Below are 22,511 nucleotides of genomic sequence, written 5' to 3'. Positions count from 1 at the left end.
TTATTTTTACTTTTTTTTTACTATTAATGGCGGGGATCTGCGATTTTAATCGGGACTGCGATATTGTGGCGGACAAATTGGACACATTTTTGAGACCATTGACAATTATACAGCCATCAGTGCTATAAAAATGCACGGATTACTGTATAAATATCACTGGCAGGGAAGGGGTTAACACTAGGGGCCGATCAAGGGGTTAACTGTGTTCCCTGACTGTTTGTTCTAACTGTAGGGGGAGGGGACTGACTAGAGGGGATGACAGATCGTGGTTCCTAGCTATTAGGAACTCACAATCTGTCTCTCCTCATAGAACAGAACAGGGATTTGTGCGTTTACACACACACATCCCTGTTCTGCCTCTCGTGTTCGCGATCGCTCAGGGCCGGCAATCATCGCGACCGTCAGCCACGAACATCGGCACCCCGCAGTGCATCGGGCACGTGCGCGCCTGCTATCCCGCTCAAAGGAGCCGATGTATAGCTCTGACGGCTCGCGGGATTGTGCCGACCTGCCGCCATATAATGACGGCGGCTGGTTGGCAAGCGGTTAAAGTGTATTTTTTCCAAAACAATTGTGTTTGCAATTGCAATCGCCATTTTATCCCCTAGGGTCTCTGCTAAAAAAAAAAATGTAGAATGTTTAGGGGTTAAAAGTAATTTTCTAGCAAAAAATACTGATTTAAACTTGTAAACAAAAAGTGCCAGAAAAAGCCTGGTCAGCAAGTGGTTATGCAATGTTTCTTTCTGCAGAGAGACACCGTGAGCTTGCAGTTTGATTCATATAGAGGTCAAACAAGCTGTGCTTTATTTATACTATAGATATGATAAAGTATTTTTTTAAAGTAGAATTAAAGCCTGATTATGTGAGAAAGATGTAGCGCTCACTCCCAAAAAGGGCTCTCTGAGTAGTCTCAAGGTTCTTTTCCAAACTACTGTAGCAGCAGCCAGGCACACAGCAACAGTCACTCTTCTGGCTCAATGATCAGTCTAGAGGTGTCTTTTATATTTATTGCTGAATAAACGTGGATGGGGAACGAGGGATCTGCAGGATACTACAATTACACAACCTAGTAACACAAGGGCACTCTTCTTTCTCAAGCCTCTTAGTATGATCCCTCCGTTCGGGAGGCCCACGATACAGTGGTGCAGGGGTGGGTCCAGAGGCTTGTCTGGAGCCTACCACCGCGGACGAGGAATGGTCCTGAGCTGTCGGTCCTGTGTGACGAAGCTGGACAACCGAGGAGATCCCAGGGGAGGACCCGTTTTGGAGAGATCACGCGGCGTGCTGGTCTATAGAGGGGCCTGGTGACTCGGTTGGAGGACGTATCCAAAAGTAACTATACAGCATAGTGTTGCCGGCTCGGCTTAAAGGTTCAAGCACTGTGACTGACTTTCACTACAGAAAAACCTATACATCCTGTGGCAGAGGATTGTACGGATTTTGTTCCCAAACAAGTCTGTGGCAGAGACTTTGATTCGTGCTGCGTACTGGCTGCTAGACCGGTGAGAGAGGCCTATCCAGACGAGCAAGGAGTATGTCCCACGAGGGGAGCGCATTTCAAATAGTATTTGAATTTTACCAGGACATTTTGTCAAGAGAACCCTACCAGAGAATATTTGAGTTTCTTCTGCAAGTTTCTTTTCTACCTCTTTCCTGCTACTTCCTAAGTCGTTTGTTTAATAAAGCATTGAAAACGTACTCCAGTGTTGGTGCGTGTGTTGTCCAGGAGTAAACTCAATGGAACCCTAGACCCGGTGCCGGTGAAACAGAGGGAAGCAGAGTGAAGGTAACAGACCCGCTTAAATCAGCAGCTCCACCGTGAGTTAGTGCTACATATGTAACTTTGGTAGAATAACAAAGGGCATAGTAGCACGCCAGCCCATATTAGTTTGATAGGGAAAGCATTCATAACAGATGATAAATGTGCGAAAACTGTAGTGTAACACTGTATATGAGGGTATGGTTAACCCCAACTGTTCAGCTAGGTTGTACATAGAAGGAGGCAGAGGGGAAAAGACCACCCCTCAGTGCGACTAAATACATATGAATTGCTTTGCAAGATAACATTCAAAAAACAGCAAATAACATTTGGGATGTGTAAGTAGGGGCATTGGGCTGGGCAGTTTGGGGGAACAAGATAGGCTACTTTTAGAAGGAATGAATAGACTGAGGTTTGCTTGTTGTCGTTAAGCGCAGCTACCATCTTGTTTATGTTATCTTATGGATGGGCTGCCCCTGTTTGGGGTAGTCTGTGATTGTCTAGGGCTGAGCGACCTGAAGAAAATAAGAGAAGGTAGAGAGAAAAGAAAGAGGGAGGGAGAATCTAGAGGGGAGATAGGAAAGGGGGGCTGTAAGGCAGAGTGAAATAGGAGGAAGTAGGGAGTAGAGGAACTAAGAGAGGAGGGGGAGATGAAGGAAGTAAGAATAGGTCCCGGGGGGTGAAATGGGAGAGAGGGTTAGAGATCTTCGTCCAGGTGTCCCTAGCAACATAGGTGTAGGGGGTCAAGGGGACACCAATGTTTTATCGAAGTTGGAAGGTCGATAGTGGTCATCCCATGGTTTACATAAGGGTTCATATTTTTTTACTTTGTCCAAGAGAATTGCTATCACTTTGGCGTGGATCATGGCTCTGGTGACCCTGTTTTTGGTTTCTGTGATGCATTTCTAAGGTGGGGAGATCTCCAGGCCTTCACGATGGTTTGCTTCGCCATAACTGATATTTCATGCTGGTACATGGTGCAGAGTTAAATTACCTAAAGTTTCTCTCTTGGGCAGCCCTATTGGCGATTTGTCAGGATATCTGCATTTCACATAAGCGAGTCTACGCACCTGCTGTGGCCATCATGAGCTCAGGCATGTTTGGATCCAGGTCTAAACTCACCTGAGCAATCCTGATAGGTAAACGTCACTGTCCCTGGCTAAACATAAACCCTGCGCCAGATATACAAGGGACATGTATACGTGTGGCTGCAGGGTGGGGAATGCTTTGGACGCTTATGATTGGCCAAGTAGAGTGACTGCTTTCAGTGGGATTGTTCAGTTGGGTTCGGACTAGGATACAAACACGCCTGAGCTCATCCCTAGAGAAGGGTCCTGCTCTCCTTTTGAATAATGCAAGAATGGGAGCTGGAACATAGAAAAATAGTTGGGAACACCCAGAACTGGTAGACAGGAGAAAATGTATACAACCTACTACAGCAAAACTGAAACTTGCAAAGAAAAATTTTTTTTAAATTGCTGGTAAATGACAGATCCCATTTGCTTTGTTCTGTTTGCATTAAAATTACTGGGGATTCTGTTCATCTATACCAGACAGGTAACCAAACATGAAGCCTGGCTGAAGAGGAAAGGTGGGGGGGAGCGTACGCCACCCCCCAAAGTCAGGCCTTGTGCACTCAACATAAGGGGGTACCCTGCCAGGGGGAAACCTTCTATCAAAGCACCTTATCTCCATTTGATCAGGACAAGTGCCTCTTTCCGACAAACCTGGCCCAGTGGCTGTGGGAGTCTGCGAGTGAGGGGATTATCTGAATATCTGAATCTGGATGTCCCCTTTAAAAAAAAAAAATAGGGCCCATAGAGAGAACCACCCTTCATGCCCCCCCTTGTGAATGAGTAAAGGGTAAAGGGGGTATATAGTACTCCTACTCATATATATATATATATATATATATATATATATATATATATATATATATATATATATATATATATATATATACACACACACACACTATATTGGGACACCTGCCTTTACACGCACATAAACTTTAATGGCATCCCAGTCTTAGTCCATAGGGTTCAATATTGAGTTGGCCCACCCTTTGCAGCTATAACAGCTTCAACTCTTCTGGGAAGGCTGTCCACAAGGTTTAGGAGTGTGTCTATGGGAATGTTTGACTATTCTTACAGAAGTACATCCCAAAGGTGTTCTATCTGGTTGAGGTCAGGACTCTGTGCAGGCCAGGCAACTTCCTCCAACCCAAACTCGCTCATCCATGTCTTTATGGACCTTGCTTTGTGCACTGGTGTGCAGTCATGTTGGAAAAGGAAGGGGCCATCCCCAAATTGTTCCCACAAAGTTGGGAGCATGAAATTGTCTGAAATATCTTGGTATGCTGACGCCTTAGGAGTTCCCTTCACTGGAACGAAGGGGCCAAGCCCAACCCCTGAAAAACAACCCCACACCATAATCCCCCCTCCAAATGATTTGGAGGGGTGGCTCAATACTTTTGGCAATGTAGTGTGGATGAGCAAGTTTGGGGTGGAGGAACTTGACTGGCCTGCACAGAGTTCCGACCCCAACCCGATAGAACACCTTTGGGATGAATTAGAGTGGAGACTGTGAGCCAGGCCTTCTCGTCCAACATCAGTGTCTGACCTCACAAATGTGCTTCTGGAAGAATGGTCAAACATTCCCATAGACACACTCCTAAACCTTGTGGACAGCCTTCCCAGAAGAGTTGAAGCTGTTATAGCTGGAAAGGGTGGGCCAACTCCATATTTTTTTTAGCAAAAAATAAAAATCCCAGCAGTGATTAAATACCACCAAAAGAAAGCTCTATTCGTGTGAAGAAAATTATAAAAATGTCACATGGTTACAGTGTTGCGTGACCGCACAATTGTCATTCAAAGTGCGACAGAGCTGAAAGCTGAAAAATGGCCTGGGCAGGAAAGGGGTGAAAGCGCCCTGTAGGTAAGTGGTTAAAATGTATTTTTTCCAAAAAAAATTGTGCTTGAAAGACCGCTGTGCAAATACAGTGTGACATAAAATATTGCAATAATCATCATTTTATTCTGTAGGGTCTCTGCTAAAAATAAATAAATAAATGAGGGGAAGCTCTGCTGAAGACAAAAATCTGCAGAAAACCTAAAGCCTTGTACACACGGTCAGATTATTGGGCAAATTTTCGGCAGTTTTTTTGTTTGATGCTAGTCTCAAATCGAAAGTGAAGAGGGTACTCACTATCAGAAAATTTTCTGACGCCAAAATTCAACGTCAGAAGTGACGTATTGGGGTTGATTTACGAAAGGCAAATACACTTTGCACTACAAGTGCAAAGTGCACTTGAAATTGCACTGAAAGTGCACTTGGAAGTGCAGTTGCTGTAAATCTAAGGGGTAGATCTGAAATGAGGGGAAGCTCTGCTGATGTTATCATCCAATCATGTGCAAGCTAAAATGCTGTTTTTTATTTTCCTTGCATGTCTCCCTCAGATCTATAGAGACTAAACTTCCAAGTGCACTTTAGGGACTTGGGGAGCCACAGCCTGGTCTGAATAATGTGTCTGGGTTTCAGGTGGAATGAAACCCGGACACATGATTCAAAACCCAAACTGTCCGGGTGAATCCTGGACAGGTGACAACCCTACTGCACATCCAGTTTTTGTCTGCCGAAAATTCATAATCGGCTGTCAAAAGCAGCATACTAACAATCAGAAAAACGGCAGATCGTTCATCGGTCAAAGGGGGTTATTTACAAAAGGCCAATCCACTTTGCACTACAAGTGCAAACTACAAGTACAAAGTGCACTTGAAAGTGCAGTCGTTGTAAATCTGAGGGGTAGATCTGAAACAAGGGGAAGCTCTGCTGATTTTATCATCCAATCATGTGCAAGCTAAAATGCTGTTTTTTTTTTTTCCTTGCATGTCCCCCTCGGATCTACAGCGACTGCACTTCCAAGTGCATTTTCAGTGCAATTTCAAGTGCACTTTTCACTTGTAGTGTAAAGTGGATTTGCCTTTAGTAAATAACCCCCATGGCTTATCTTCAGATTTTCTGACCGTGTGCCTTTATAGTGTGTATAGGGCTTTAGTGTTGCCACTCTATCGCCCCCTACACACGGTCGGACATTCCAACAACAAAATCCATGGATTTTTTTTCCGACGGATGTTGGCTCAAACTTGTCTTGCATACACACGGTCACACAAAGTTGTCGGAAAATCCGATCGTCCTGAACGCGGTGACGTAAAACACGTACGTCGGGACTATAAACGGGGCAGTAGCCAATAGCTTTCGTCTCTTAATTTATTCTGAGCATGCGTGGCACTTTGTGCGTCGGATTTGTGTACACACGATCGGAATTTCCGACAACGGATTTTTGTTGTCGGAATAATTTTATAGCCTGCTCTCAAACTTTGTGTGTCGGAAATTCCGGTGGAAAATGTGTGATGGAGCCTACACACGGTCAGAATTTCCGAAAATAAGGTCCTATCACGCATTTTCCGTCGGAAAATCCGATCGTGTGTACGGGGCATAAGAAAGAGTGTTATTATTACTATTATTAATATTATACAGGATTTATATAGTGCCAACAGTATAAGTAGCGCTTTACAACGTGAGGGCAGAAATGACAGTTCCAATACAACTGAATACAGGAGGAATCAAGACGGCCTTGCTCGTTAGAGCTTACAATCTAAAAGGATCGCTAGATAAAAATAGAAAAGCCTGAAAATCAAAAACAAAATTCGAACGCCATATGCTGCAATTGATTCAATTTTTGTTGTTGAGTTTGGATAGGCTTTAAGCCTCATGCCACAATTCCTCAGACAAAGGGCTTCTTCCAAGTCCCACTAAAGTGTGTCATGCTGGTGACAGGAGGGAGCACGTGATGATGTGAGCAGTGGAGAAATGCAGCAGCCTCAGCCCTGGGAAGGAACGAGAGAGAGAAAGACAGACTGAGACAGAAGTGCATCTGCTTTGAAATCACAGAGGGAAAGAGAGGCAGCAGCCACACGCACACACCATCCAGCCCAGCCGCCTGCGGTGCCTGTGTGCAGAAACAATAGGGAAGCACGGGGGGGGGGTGTTAAGAGGCAGATCCAAGCAAGAACTGTCACAGCACGGGGCTGCTATATAAATGCGGAGCTGGACATTGGCTTAGTAGCTCAGCATGCCCACCGCCGCTTGTTGCCTGACATAGCACAAGCTTTTTTGCCTCCAGCTCATGGTGTTTGAGCAAGCTTCAGCATGTCCAGGAGGAAGATCTCGTCCGAATCGTTCAGCTCGCTGGGATCTGACTATCTTGAGACCAGCCCGGAGGAAGAGCCAGAATGCCCCTTGGCTCGGATGTGCTGGAACGGGAGCAAAAGCCCCACGGGGTCGCAGGAGCAACAGCCAGCCCCGGTGGTCGGCCCCAGGAGGGCGACCAGGAGGAGAAGGGTGAACCTGGACTCCCTGGGGGAGAGCATAAGGAAGCTTACTTCTCCCACGGTAAATAAGAGGGAACCTGCATGCCACTTCTCCTTGGGGCAAGGTGGGGAAAGAAGGGTGAAAGGGGCAAGGGGGCAGGAGGAGGTGTTCATGGGCACCTGGTACCCACAGCTTAAGTAGAATTGATGGAGATTCCCTTGCAAGGAGCGAGGATGAAGGATGGCTGGTCCTCCAATGAATAGCATTTGCAGCAGATGAGTGACACTTGGCTGGCCTGTCATTAGACATATGCTGATCATTAGTGATAGGGCATGTGCCAGGTTGAGGGTATGGGAAGCAGATAGTAGCAATAAGTGTGTTTGCTCTATACCTGTTTGTGTTATGTAATTGGCTATCCAGGCACAATATCTTGTATACACGTACATACACATATATGCATGTAGTCCCATTATTCCTTATATCAAGTGTACAGGAGTACAGCTACACTCATAGAATTATGCTGGCAGCAGAGGAACCATCATTGCCATAGTAACGCTCGCCTGTATATAAAGACTCAGGGAGTAGTGTAAGATTGTGAGAAATTTGTTGCAACATTTTTTAGCTATTTTTTTTTTTTAAACGGCAATCAGTCTCTTATTAATACTATTGATTTATATAGCACCAAACCTCAGCATCGCCATGCGCAGTGAGGATAAGCGGGCATACATACATATCTACACCAGCACTAGAAATACAGATGCTGCCACTTAAAGTAGCCTTACTTTGTGTTACATAATTCCCACTGTTATGACTTTTCAGTACATAGCGATCGTGTACACGATCAAACTGGGTAATGCAAGCAATTCCATTAAGCTGTCTCCGGATGACAGTGGGTGCTGATCTGGTATTACGGGAGCAACGTCTCATAGTTGTACCCAGGCAGCCTATAGAAGACGGAGAAAATAGACACATTGTGGGTGTGTGGGTGGCAATCAAAAGGTTGGCAGAATATGTAAAGAGCAGGGACGACACTGACAGACCCCCCCTTTTGTCTTCCCAGAGCGAGGAGATGATGAGAGATAAAGGGGTGGATAATGAAGGAAGAGATCCTGGTTCATTATAGACTAGCAGTAGTTTGAAAGCTGCAGCGTATATTTAATGTCGCAAACTCAACTCCTCATGCCAATTAAATCACAGCTAATGGCACAGTGACCTAGAAAACCAAGATGGAAATCGTTTTGTGCCAGAGGTGACATCCCAACAAAGTAAATAGTGACACCGAAGAGCTCTTTAAAACAAATATCTGGGATAATGTACCCATTTCTATGAAGTATAAGTATATTAAGGTTTACCTTGGAGTTCAATATATAGGCTTGAGACTGCAGGCTGTGTGTATTTTGCGGGGAGTTCAAAGTATCTAAAGCTGCGTATACTGCTTGAAGTTCACCCAATTCCTGCTGGCTCGGCTGAAATTCCAGCAGTGTATGCCCCTGCTGGCACCTCACTGTACAACAAATATCAATTGTTCGATTTACTTTTGTCGAACGAGCCTGTTGGAAAAATTTCAGTTGAATGGTAGCTGCATCCAACGGAATGCAGCCGCTGTTCGGGTATCCTGACAGACATCACCGACGGCGGTCAGAATAGAATAACTCAACAGGGGAATTCATCCATCTGTGCTGGTTAGAAATCTATATGTGTATGGCCAGCTTTATTCATATATTGCAGGGTGCATATCATTTCTCATAATACACTAACATTCATACTTACAAAGATTGATTGAATATGACAGAGAGCAACAAAAAAGTTTTGATAGCTATAATATAAGCCAAGACCCATGTCAATATATGGGTTAGGAAAAGCCAGTAAGTGGGGTTAGAACAAGTCAATAAGTGGGGTTAGAACAAATAAGTGAGGTTAGGAAAGGCAAGTAAGTGGGGTTAGGACAAGCCAGTAAGTGGGGTTAGGACAAGTCAGTAAGTGGGGTTAGGAAAGGCAAGTAAGTGGGGTTAGGACAAGCCAGTAAGTGGGGTTAGGACAAGTCAGTAAGTGGGGTTAGGACAAGCCAGTAAGTGGGGTTAGGACAAGTCAGTAAGTGGGGTTAGGACAAGCCAGTAAGTGGGGTTAGGACAAATAAGTGGGGTTAGGAAAGGCAAGTACGTAGGGTTAGGACAAGCCAGGAAGTGGGGTTAGGACAAGTCCATAAATTGGGCTAGGACAAGCCAGTAAGTGGGGTTAGAACAAATACGTTGGGTTAGGAAAAGCAAGTTAGTGGGGTCAGGGCAAGTCAGAAAGTGAGGTTAGGACAAGTCAATAAGTGGGATTAGGACAAGCCAGTTGGGTTAAAACAAGTTAGTAAGTGCAGTGAGGACAAGCCAGTGGGGTTAGGTCAAGTAAATAAGTTGGGTGAATAAAAGTCAATAAGTGAGGTTAGGACAAGCCAGTAAGTGGGGTTAGGACAAGTAAATAAGTTAGGTTCATAAAAGTCAGTGGGGTTAGGACAAGCCAGAGGGGTTAGGACAAGCCAGTAAGTGAGGTTAGAAAAAGTCAATAAGTGAGGTTAGGACAAGCCAGTAAGTGGGGTTAGAACAAATAAGTCGGGTTAGGAAAAGCAAGTTAGTGGGGTCAGGGCAAGTCAAAAAGTGGGGTTAGGACAAGCCAGTTTGGTTAAAACAAGTTAGTAAGTGCGGTGAGGACAAGCCAGTGGGGTTAGATCAAGTAAATAAGTTGGGTGATTAAAAGTCAATAAGTGAGTTTAGGACAAGCCAGTAAGTGGGGTTAGGACAAGTAAATAAGTTAGGTTTATAAAAGTCAGTGGGGTTAGGACAAGTTAGTAAGTGAGGTTAGAAAAAGTCAGTAAGTGGGGTCGGGACAAGCCAGTAAGTGGGGTTAGAATAAATAAGTGGGGTTAGGACAAGTAAATAAGTTAGGTTCATAAAAGTCAGTGGGGTTTGGACAAGCCAGTAAGTGAGGTTAGAAAAAGTCAGTAAATGAGGTTAGGGCAAGCCGAAAAGTGGGGTTAGGACAAGTCAATAAGTGGGGTTAGAATAAATAAGTGGGGTTGGGAAAAGCAAGTTAGTGAGGTTAAGACAAGCCAGTAAGTGGGGTTTGGAGAAATCAGTAAGTGGGGTTAGGAGCAGGCTGGGAAGAGTTTTTTTTTTTTTTTAAATGAGTGCACTAAGAATGATGAAATGTCTATGGATTGCCCTTGTGGCACAGAATAGGCTTTGTGCAAGCAGTACAATCTGATGTCAGAATCTGCTGTCTATACAGGAATCATGAACGGGATATGCCAGAAGCACTTAACAAGGGGGTTCATAATGAAAAATGCGCCAAATTCATAAAATTTTTATTTCCTGAAATTTTATCGGAAAAATCGGAAATTTACTATTTTGGTAGAATGCATTGTGGTGAATAGGAAAAGCTAAAATAAAGCCCCCCCCCCCCCCCAACTTTTAATGCCGCACTGTAAATATTTAAACAAACACATTTAAGGATAATCGCTTGCCTCATACTTAAAGTAGTTCTAAAGCTGAAACATTGTTTTACCTTGATGCATTTGATGCATTAAGGTAAAAAAAAAAAAAAAAAAAGATGTTGCCACTTACTGTGCAATACCCCCAACACCTACCTGAGTGCAGTATCGATCTAGCGATGTGCCCATGTGCAGTTCTTCTCCCCTGCCTTTCTCTTCTCACAGGAGGATTGAGCAGCAGCTGTCAATCAAGTCCTGTGAGCAGGGAGTGGGGGCGGGGCCAAGCCTTGCTGTGCGTGTCTATGGACACATTCAGCCTTGCTCAGGAGTAAGCTTGCTATGGGGGCAGACACAGAAGAGGAGGAGCCAAGATCGCCAGCAGGGGACTCCAGAAAAGGAGGTTCAGAGCCACTCTGTGTAATACCATTGTACAGAGCAAGTGAGTATAACATGCCTATTATTTTATTACTAAAAATGCCTTTTAGAAACCCTTTAAGGGGTTGTTTATACTAAATGCACAGTAAAAGCAATGTTTTTTAATCAACCTAGTTCACACCCCTGCATTAAACAAAAAAGCATTATGTTTACACTGGAACCCATTTAAATGGATGTAAACACACTGAATAACACATATAAACGCATCTTTAAGTGAAAAAAACCCAACGCACTGCATTATAAATGCACTACAATCACATTTAAAATGCATGTAAATGCACATGTGGAAACGCATACTGGATACAGGGATTGTGGTGAGGTTTAGCCCTTAAAGTATCACCACATGATACATGCACTGTGCCACCATTTTTAAAACAGCAAGTCATCTGTGGGTGTTTATTTCTTCCTTGTTGTGTGCTGGCCCACCGGAGACACCGCGCCTGATTGGGCGCATGAGCCATACTAGATCTGGGGCAGTCTGTTAGACTCCTTTCACACTGGGGCGGAGCGGTTGTTATAGGTAAAGCGTTGCTAGTTTTAGCGGCGCTTGACTGCTGTTAACCCCCACTGGCGGCCGAGGAAAGGGATAATAGCGCCCATGTAGTGGTGCTGCCGAAGCACTTTGCAGGCGCTTCGGCAGCGCTTCCCATTCATTTCAATAGGCAGGGGGAGTAGAGGAGCAGTGTATGTCAGCTACAAGAGCAACTCTGTAGCAGCTACAAATCACCAAATAAAATAAGCAGAGTTGTAGCTGCTACAAAGTTTCTAGTATGAATGTAGCTTTTAGACCTGGGTCACACCAGTGCGGCTTTGAAATCGCGCTACTTTCAAAGCTGCAGATCGGTGCGATTTGCACCTACCATTTAATTGCGGCTTGCAACTTCATTTAACAGAAGTCAATACAAGTTGCAACGAAATCAGAAGGAAGTATTGCTGGAAACTTTTTCAAAGTCGCTGTGACATGAGTCGCAGCGATTTTGAACCAGCAATGCTGGCAATGGGGTATGACTTGTAATGCGATTTGGAACTGTCAAATCACATGACAAATTGCACCAGTGTGAACGATATCTCAGAAACCGACCAAAACAAATTTTTCTGTTGTGAAATTTGAAGATGAATTGCTCTACAGTGTCAGAAGCTGCAAAGGTCAATGATGGCTTATTTTAAAGCTCTTTTGCTGCTTGTTAAAATATGTAAATATTTAAAGGCTTAGTTCACCTTTTAAGAAAAAAGAATAAATGCATGTATTTTTGCAGAAAAAAAAAAGTGCAATTCTTTTTTTTCCTGCAGTACCCTAGAAAGCATTGCACCCCTGATCAGTGGATCAGGGGTGCAATGTCAGGCTTCTGCAGACAAGCGGTGTAGCTTTCATCAGCGCCATCGCAGTTCATTCAGAACAGCCACAGTGGATGACAGTACTTGTAGTCTATTTATTCACAGGAAACTATGAACACACGCTCCACACGCTCACCCTGTTTTTGAATTGTGACAGCAGGTGCAAGGAGAGGATCCCCTGCCTGCTGTCACACTGAGGTGGGGAGCAGGGGAAGAGGCTACAGGAGCTGGAACATGTTCCAAAATATGAACAAATCCTTTAACGTCTATAGTCTTGGAATAGGTGAATTTTAAATGGCTCCTTGTGCCAACAAAATGCACTCACAAGAAAAACAACAAAAAGAAGAAATACAAAAAAAATGCAATTAAAAAAAAAAAATACACAGATGATTAGATACACTAAAAAAGAAAAAAGTAACATACAGTACGTAAAAAAAATAAATAAATAAATTAAAGGAGATGTATAGAATTAAAAAAATAAACACACATACTTACCTCCATGCTGCAGCATTGGTGTGATGCTGCAGCTGTCCCCCACCATCTCTAAACCTGAGAACTGAGCGACCACATGATCTTTGATCGCTTGTGCTCGTCCTGCTCTGATCAGAGAGCAGCAAGCTGCTCTCTGCTCTGCCCCTCCAATGCTCACTGGATTCCCAGGCTGGGGAGGGGGTGGGTGGATCCCGACATTAAAGTTGGGATCCTACCAGAGCCTTGAGTGGCTCTGTGATGTCAGCCGACAACGGACTTTAGCCCAATGACGCCTGATTCTGGATCACAGAAAAGCACAAGTAAGTGCACTCCTGTGACCCACACAAAAAGTTTAATCAAAAATGCTCTGGCCATACCTCTCTTTTAAAGTGTCACTAAACCCACATCATAAAAAACTATCAATAAATGATGTATTACATGCTGTTATACTATCATACTCACTCAGTCACTTTCATTCATTTTCTGTATTCTGAAAAAAAACTGGTTGATTCTGCTGCTCTCTATCCTCTGTCCATGTTCCTAATTCAGCTAGGGATTTTGCAGCTGTGGTGGCAGCTCTGCACATGCTCAGTTTTCAGTGAGTTTCTATGCTGAGCATTTCCTCCCTATAACATCTGAGCAGCCCATGTGACTATAGAGTCACACATTTGGGCGTATACACAGTGGTAAATGACGGCCCGCTCTCCCCCTCCTCCTTCTCCAGCTAAATACAATGGGGGTGGGATATTACATGTAGATTAATAGAGGCTTTACCTCCCTCTCATTCTAAAACACAGGCTAGAGGGGCCGAAATCCACCCACACCATGTTATTGCCAACAAAATAATAAAGATTTGCTTTCAAATACATATTTGTATGACAATTTAAAACAGTTTAATTATATTAATTATTTATTTTTACTGGATTCCAAAGGCTTTTTTTTTTTTTTTTTTTTTTGAACATGTGACAAGCTGTAGTGAACTAGAAGCTCCTCCTGCTTATGCTTCCCTGCAGACAGGCTGGGAAAGATCTGGGTCATGTGAGAGCTGTATATTGATTAGGAAAAAGGTACTTAGATTTTTTTAAGGAAAATAATTACAGTGCCATCATTCACATACAGAAATAGAAAGTACAATGTAAATGAAACAGTGTGTGCTGTTTATTTATTTAGTCTCACTTTTAATAATTTATCACTGTTGTACTTAGCCTATTTTATTAGGGTATGCACCCCAAAGTTCAAACACACATATATATACACACGCTCTTAGAAATAAATGGAAACAAACATTTTTTAAATGTATTAAAACATGGACGTGTCAGTAGTTCATTGTACAGTGTCAGTAGAGCAGAGGTTGGTGTCAGTAGGGCAGTGGACAGTGTTAGTCAGAAGAGCAGAAGTTGGTGTCAGTGGAGCAGTGGACAGTATCAGTAGAGCAGAGGTTGGTGTCAGTAGAGCAGTGGACAGTGTCAGTAGAGCAGAGGTTGGTGTCAGTAGAGCAGTGGACAGTGTCAGTAGAGCAGAGGTTGGTGTCAGTAGAGCAGTGGACAGTGTCAGTAGAGCAGAGGTTGGTGTCAGTAGGGCAGTGGACAGTGTCAGTAGAGCAGAGGTTGGTGTCAGTAGGGCAGTGGACAGTGTTAGTCAGTAGAGCAGAAAATGGTGTCAGTAGAGCAGTGGACAGTGTCAGTAGAGCAGTGGACAGTGTCAGTAGAGCAGTGGACAGTGTCAGTAGAGCAGAGGTTGGTGTCAGTAGAGCAGTGGACAGTGTTAGTCAGTAGAGCAGAGGTTGGTGTCAGTAGGGCAGTGGAAAGGGTCAGTAGAGCAGAGGTTGGTGTCAATAGGCCAGTGGACAGTGTTAGTCAGTAGAGCAGAGGTTGGTGTCAGTAGAGCAGTGGACAGTGTCAGTAGAGCAGAGGTTGGTGTCAGTAGGGCAGTGGAAAGGGTCAGTAGAGCAGAGGTTGGTGTCAGTAGGGCAGTGGAAAGGTTCAGTAGAGCAGAGGTTGATGTCAGTAGGGCAGTGGACAGTGTTAGTCAGTAGAGCAGAGGTTGATGTCAGTAGGGCAGTGGATGGTGTCAGTAGAGCAAAGGTTGGTGTCAGTAGGGCAGGGGACAGTGTTAGTAGAGCAGAGGCTTTTGTCAGTAGGGCAGTGGACAGTGTTAGTCAGTAGACCAGAGGTTGGTGTCAGTAGAGCAGTGGACAGTGTCAGTAGAGCAGAGGTTGGTGTCAGTAGGGCAGTGGAAAGGGTCAGTAGAGAAGAGGTTGGTGTCAGTAGGGCAGTGGAAAGGGTCAGTAGAGCAGAGGTTGGTGTCAGTAGGGCAGTGGAAAGGGTCAGTAGAGCAGAGGCTTTTGTCAGTAGGGCAGTGGACAGTGTTAGTCAGTAGACCAGAGGTTGGTGTCAGTAGAGCAGTGGACAGTATCAGTAGAGCAGAGATTGGTGTCAATAGGCCAGTGGACAGTGTTAGTCAGTAGAGTAGAGGTTGGTGTCAGTAGAGCAGTGGACGGTGTCAGTAGAGCAGAGGTTGGTGTCAGTAGGGCAGGGGACAGTGTTAGTAGAGCAGAGGCTTTTGTCAGTAGGGCAGTGGACAGTGTTAGTCAGTAGAGCAGAGGTTGGTGTCAGGAGAGCAGTGGACTGTGTCAGTAGAGCAGAGGTTGGTGTCAGTAGGGCAGTGGAAAGGGTCAGTAGAGCAGAGGTTGGTGTCAGTAGGGCAGTGGACAGTGTTAGTCAGTAGAGCAGAGGTTGGTGTCAGTAGAGCAGTGGACGGTGTCAGTAGAGCAGAGATTGGTGTCAGTAGGGCAGGGGACAGTGTTAGTAGAGCAGAGGCTTTTGTCAGTAGGGCAGTGGACAGTGTTAGTCAGTAGACCAGAGGTTGGTGTCAGTAGAGCAGTGGACAGTATCAGTAGAGCAGAGACTGGTGTCAATAGGCCAGTGGACAGTGTTAGTCAGTAGAATAGAGGTTGGTGTCAGTAGAGCAGTGGACTGTGTCAGTAGAGCAGAGGTTGGTGTCAGTAGGGCAGGGGACAGTGTTAGTAGAGCAGAGGATTTTGTCAGTAGGGCAGTGGACAGTGTTAGTCAGTAGACCAGAGGTTGATGTCAGTAGAGCAGTGGACAGTATCAGTAGAGCAGAGATTGGTGTCAATAGGCCAGTGGACAGTGTTAGTCAGTAGAGCAGAAGTTGGTGTCAGTAGAGCAGTGGACAGTGTCAGTAGGGCGAGGTTGGTGTCAGTAGGGCAGTGGACAGTGTTAGTCAGTAGAGCAGAGGTTGGTGTCAGTAGAGCAGTGGACAGTGTCAGTAGAGCAGAGGTTGGTGTCAGTAGGGCAGTGGAAAGGGTCAGTAGAGCAGAGGTTGGTGTCAGTAGGGCAGTGGACAGTGTCAGTAGAGCAGAGGTTGGTGTCAGTAGAGCAGAGGTTGGTGTCAGTAGAGCAGTGGACAGTGTCAGTAGAGCAGAGGTTGGTGTCAGTAGGGCAGTGGACAGTGTTAGTCAGTAGAGCAGAGGATGGTGTCAGTAGAGCAGTGGACAGTGTCAGTAGAGCAGAGGTTGGTGTCAGTAGAGCAGTGGACAGTGTTAGTCAGTAGAGCAGAGGTTGGTGTCAGTAGAGCAGTGGACAGTGTCAGTAGAGCAGAGGTTGGTGTCAGTAGGGCAGTGGAAAGGGTCAGTAGAGCAGAGGTTGGTGTCAGTAGGGCAGTGGAAAGGGTCAGTAGAGCAGAGATTGGTGTCAGTAGGGCAGTGGAAAGGGTCAGTAGAGCAGAGGTTGGTGTCAGTAGGGCAGTGGAAAGGGTCAGTAGAGCAGAGGTTGGTGTCAGTAGGGCAGTGGACAGTGTTAGTCAGTAGAGCAGAGGTTGGTGTCAGTAGAGCAGTGGACGGTGTCAGTAGAGCAAAGGTTGGTGTCAGTAGGGCAGGGGACAGTGTTAGTAGAGCAGAGGCTTTTGTCAGTAGGGCAGTGGACAGTGTTAGTCAGTAGACCAGAGGTTGGTGTCAGTAGAGCAGTGGACAGTGTCAGTAGAGCAGAGGTTGGTGTCAGTAGGGCAGTGGAAAGGGTCAGTAGAGCAGAGGCTGGTGTCAGTAGGGCAGTGGAAAGGGTCAGTAGAGCAGAGGTTGGTGTCAGTAGGGCAGTGGAAAGGGTCAGTAGAGCAGAGGTTGGTGTCAGTAGGGCAGTGGACAGTGTTAGTCAGTAGAGCAGAGGTTGGTGTCAGTAGAGCAGTGGACAGTGTCAGTAGAGCAGAGGTTGGTGTCAGTAGGGCAGTGGAAAGGGTCAGTAGAGCAGAGGTTGGTGTCAGTAGGGCAGTGGACAGTGTTAGTCAGTAGAGTAGAGGTTGGTGTCAGTAGAGCAGAGGTTGGTGTCAGTAGGGCAGGGGACAGTGTTAGTAGAGCAGAGGCTTTTGTCAGTAGGGCAGTGGACAGTGTTAGTCAGTAGACCAGAGGTTGGTGTCAGTAGAGCAGTGGACAGTATCAGTAGAGCAGAGATTGGTGTCAATAGGCCAGTGGACAGTGTTAGTCAGTAGAGCAGAAGTTGGTGTCAGTAGAGCAGTGGACAGTGTCAGTAGGGCAGAGGTTGGTGTCAGTAGGGAAGTGGACAGTGTTAGTCAGTAGAGCAGAGGTTTGTTGTCAGTAGAGCAGTGGACAGTATCAGTGGAGCAGAGGTTGGTGTCAATAGGCCAGTGGACAGTGTCAGTATAGCAGAGGTTGGTGTCAGTAGGGCAGTGGCCAGTGTTAGTTAGTAGAGCAGAGGTTGGTGTCAGTAGGGAAGTGGACAGTGTCATTAGGGCAGAGGTTGGTGTCAGTAGGGCAGTGGACAGTGTTAGTCAGTAGAGCAGAGGTTGGTGTCAGTAGGGCAGAGGTTGGTGTCAGTAGGGCAGAGGTTGGTGTCAGTAGAGCAGAGGTTGGTGTTAGTAGGGCATTGGACAGTGTTAGTCAGTAGAGCAGAGTTTGGTGTCAGTAGGGCATTGGACAGGGTCAGTAGAGCAGAGACTGGTGTTAGTAGGGCAGAGGTTGGTGTTAGTAGGGCAGTGGACAGTGTTAGTCAGTAGAGCAGAGGTTGGTGTCAGTAGGGCAGTAGACAGTATTAGTCAGTATGGCAGTGGATGGGGTTAGTAGGGCAGTGGGTGTCACTAGGGTTGAGGTTGGTGTCAGTAAGGTAGTGGACTACCCACTGCAGGGCATTCCTTAGTCCCTTTCTCTGTAGCCTCAGCTGCATTGCAGATGAATGAACAGCAGAGTTCATTCATAAACTGAAGCATAGAAAACACGGTTTACGGTTATCGATGAACAGAGTAAGTGATCATTACCGATCACTCTCTATTCTTTCAGAAAAGGAAGAGGCCAGTAAATAACATATTTATCAGCCCCTTCCCTGCTCCCCATCCTGAAATGATCCACCCCCCTCCCCTGTAGCAGCTGGCGGAAAAGGAGAGCAGCTGGCAGCGCTGTGAGGAGCCATCGCAGTTGAATGCTGGACAGGTGGCACCCGCTGTCTCCCCCAGTACCTGGTCCAGTCAGCATCATTTACCTGGGGCCCAGGGACTAGGTACAGTGCTTGATCTGGAAGATCCTCCCAATCTGAGAGCCAGGCACTGTAGTGTCCCTTCCACCTGGTAACCGAGATGTGCAACGGGGTCCGTGGCAGAAAGAGGTCTATACAGTATAACTACTTTAGGGTGCAGGTGGAGTGACGTATTGCACTGCGGTTCTGACAAGTACATTAAAGCCCCGGATTGATATAGACAAGGCCAGGAATTTAATTGAATTGTCAGAACCACAGTGCAGTAGATCACTCCACCTGCACCCGAAAGTGGTTAAATAGTCCCTTTTCTGCCCCCAGGAGGTCCTTAGCTGAACAATGGGACCTGGGAAATTTTCAGCAGGGGGTGCCCAAAATGTGTCAGTCGGACTCCTCTCTCTGCCGCTGCCCCCCCCCCACGTGCTGAATTAGCAGAGCCAGACAGAGCAATGTGCATGGGTGATTAGGTTGTGCCCGGGCACACCAGGCACACCGCGTGCGCACGCCTGTGTAAATTATTTTAACTTAATTATTTGCAGAGAAAAAAGCACACTCTAAAGTACAAAAAAGTAGATCTCAATGAGCAAATTTATTTTTGGTAAAATGTTGCTGATTTTACAGAAATCACTCTGCTCCTTCCTATTCATAACAATAATGATCACCAGAGTCATCCCCATTACTGCAGCTGTAAACATTAACGTTTAAAGTCTGCAGATAGTGAAAGCTGGACATACCCCATGCAATTTTCATTTCATGCAATTCGCTCTCTACCTTCCCACGTGGCATACTTCAATCGGAAAACTTTCAGCTGAACAGCGGCTGCATACAATCAGATGCAGCCACTGATTGGGTGTTTTTTACATTTCCTTTTAAAAATGGTATCAATACTTTGAGGTACAGACCTGTAACAAGCATGCAGATCAGGACTCTCCTCTGACTGTCCTTATCAGCAAACTTCTGGGTCAGTGACTTAAAAAGCATCAAAGCCAGTGGATCAGCATATCAGCCAGACAATTAGCATTTTCAGAGAGAGGTCAATAACACCATCCGCCATACTTCTTTTATGACACCCCTCTCAGATCGCTGTCATTCTGATTCCCCCCACTCTGCCCACAAACCTCATTACACTCTATTACCTGCCTCCTCTATGTCATCACTCTTCTGCTGTCTTCTCTCATTAGTCCTCCTCCTACCAAACGCCAGCGAGCCCAACGCTGCTTCTTTCTTTGTATTTCAAGTGATGATTCACGCCGCAGTTATTTCACATTGCAGAAACAGCTTAATTAAATAAAATGTATGTTGGAATATAACTGAGAGCTAGTATGTCATAGGGCTCATTCATATGTGTAGCAGCCCTTGCTGCCCCTTTGAAAAGCAATTTGCAGTGGATTGCTCTTCAGAGACCTTTGACAGGCAGTGAAGCGGTGATATATCACCTCCACGTTGCCTGTCTTAACCCTGAAAATTCCAACCCACAGCACTGCAACTACCTGCGTTGCGGCATGAACCCATTCACATGGATGGATCGTGCTTGGCAGTGGTACCACTTTTGCCATAAAGCAAATCACCTGGGCCATTAGTGGCTGCCTGCCCTTGTTTAACCTATAGTTACATAGTAGGTGAGGTTAAAAAAAGACACAAGTCCATCAAGTCCAACCTATGTGTGTGATTATATGTCAGTATTACCTTGTATATCCCTTTTTGTTGTGGTTGTTTAGGTGCTTAGCTAATAGTTTTTTGAAGCTATCGATGCTCCCCGCTGAGACCACCGCCTGTGGAAGGGAATTCCACATCTTTGCCGCTCTTACAGTAAGGAACCCTCTACATAGTTTAAGATTAAACCTCTTTTCTTTTAATTTTAATGAGTGGTTATGTGTCTTGTTAAACTCCCTTCTGCAAAAAAGTTTTATCCCTATTGTGGGGTCACCAGTATGGTATTTGTATATTGAAATCATATCCCCTCTCAAGCGTCTCTTCTCCAGAGAGAATAAGTTCAGTACTTGCAACCTTTCCTTATAACCAATATCCTCCAGACCCTTTATTAGCTTTGTTGCCCTTCTTTGTACTCGCTCCATTTCCAGTACATTCTTGACTGGTGCCAAGAACTGAACAGCATACTGCAGGTGCGGCTGGACCAGAGTCTTGTAGAGTGGGAGAATTATCGTTTTATCTCTGGAGTTGATCCCCTTTTTAATGCATTTAGCAGTTTATATTTACCAAAATAATTGCATTTCCATGCTCTGTGTACTGTGGGAGACCAAATATAGTGAATGCAGAGTCCTGGGTTTAGTAACACCTTAAAGTGATTGTAAAGCTTTGTTTTTTTGTTTTTTTAAATAACAAACACGTCATACTTGCCTCAACTGTGCAGGTCGCTTTGCACAGAGTGGCCCCGATCCTCAATTTCTGGGGTCGCCCGGCGGCTCTCCCGGCTCCTACCGGCATCAGATAACCCCCTAGGAGAAGCGCTCTCTCGGGGGGTTACCTTGCGGTCGCGCTCCCGAGTCCAGCATTCGGCGTCCATATACACGAATGCTGGACTAGGCCCCGCCTCCCGGCGCCCCGTGTCATTGGATTTGATTGACAGCAGGGAGCCAATGGCTGCACTGCAATCAATCTATCCAATCAAGTGCGGAGAACCCCGGAGAGATGCACAGCGCATCCTCGCCGCTGGAAATTCCAGGGCTCAGGTAAGTAAAAGGGGGGGGGGCTGGGGGCCGGTGACTGACAAAGGTTTTTTCACCCTAATGCATAGGATGCATTAAGGTGAAAAAACACTGACCTTTACAACCCCTTTAAGTCTTGTTGTGTTTCAAATGTCACTTTATGCACTGACATACCTCCACGTACCCAGTCTGCCCGGACGGTATGGTTACCTGCTGACTTGGCACCATCCATAGGCCACTTAACTCTTACATTTTAATTCAGCTACAATAATTACAGTACAGAGGATTTTCCAGTCTTTTGAAGTTAAAGAAGACAATGACTCTCGTACAACCTTACTCTATGAAGTTTAGTACTGACTCGGGAAGCATGGAAGGATCAGGGAGGGTCTAGCTTGAAGTGACCTAACTAGGACTAAACAGGAGGAGAGGGCAGAGGGAGATACCAAATCACATAAGTAAACAAGCTGTAGTGGCCACCCCAAACCACCACTGGATGTCAGCATACATAAGAACAGTAGCAAACCCGATACAGTACAACACAACTACAAACAAATACATAGATGTGGAACAGAACAGGTCCTGATGTAAAAGACTCTAGATCAGCCTAGCCATTCTCAACCAGGGTTCCTCCAGCCGTTGTTAGGGTTTCCTTGATCTGTGACTGATTGACCTCCTATTTGATGGTGTCTGCATAATTTCAGGACCAACATCACTTGCATGACACCAATGATCTTTTTAGGGGGTTTGTAAGGGTTGCATTTTTTCTGCTAACCACAAATGTAAGCAGCATTTTTCCCACTGACCACGGATGAATTAGTTTTAGTAAGGGTTCTTCGAGATCTTAAAGTTATATTTGGGGATCCTCTGGGGTTAAAAGGCTGAGAAAGGCTAGACACACCACCAATAAGGATTCCACTTCCGTGCCGACGTAACACATATGTGGCCTCACTGGACTGGGCTTTTTTCTGTGGGGCCCCATATATGCGTATCTGTCTTTGTGCACGCTCCTAGCACAGAGACTGGGGTCTCAGCAGCAGCCCCAGATCCTGTACTAACGATCAGGACCCCAATCACCTGGTTCCGGGTCACCTGATCACTGTGATAGCCTCTGATTGGCTATCACAGTGATCAGTCACTGTGAAGCCCGCCCCTGTGTTTTTCTCTCTCTGTATTTTTCTCTGAATGGAGAAGAGAGATGCATTGTATCTCTCTCTTTCCTTGCAGAAAGAAAAAAAAAAGTGTGTGCAAAAAAATAAATAAATAAATAATAAAAAATAAAATAGGAAATAAATAACAAATACCTACATCAAGGTTTGACAGACAGAAATGACACTTAGTGCTCCTAATTGAGACAGGTACACACTATAGAGGAATATGTTTTGTTCATATTTAATGTCTAAAGGTCCATACACACGATCTGACTTTTCGACAACAACGGTCCGACAGACCTGTTTTATCAGACAATCCGACCGTCTGTATGCTCCATCGGACAATTGTTGCTT

General features: G+C 45.4%; 1 protein-coding gene across 1 annotated transcript in view; it reads left to right on the top strand.

Annotated features, from left to right (window-relative positions):
- The first annotated feature begins 6,489 nt into the window (after positions 1 to 6,489).
- Positions 6,490 to 22,511, top strand: part of GUCY1A2 (guanylate cyclase 1 soluble subunit alpha 2) — a 379,388-nt gene continuing 363,366 nt past the window's right edge. The window contains exon 1 of the mRNA XM_073613127.1: positions 6,490 to 7,213. Coding sequence (XP_073469228.1) covers positions 6,971 to 7,213 — 243 coding nt within the window. The 5' untranslated portion in view covers positions 6,490 to 6,970. The remainder of the gene's footprint in view (positions 7,214 to 22,511) is intronic.

This window comes from Aquarana catesbeiana, linkage group LG02 (genome assembly GCF_042186555.1).
Source record: "Aquarana catesbeiana isolate 2022-GZ linkage group LG02, ASM4218655v1, whole genome shotgun sequence".
In the NCBI taxonomy this organism is placed as follows: domain Eukaryota; kingdom Metazoa; phylum Chordata; class Amphibia; order Anura; family Ranidae; genus Aquarana; species Aquarana catesbeiana.
Note: the sequence above shows the minus strand (reverse complement) of the source record. Positions and strands in the feature narration are given on the sequence as shown.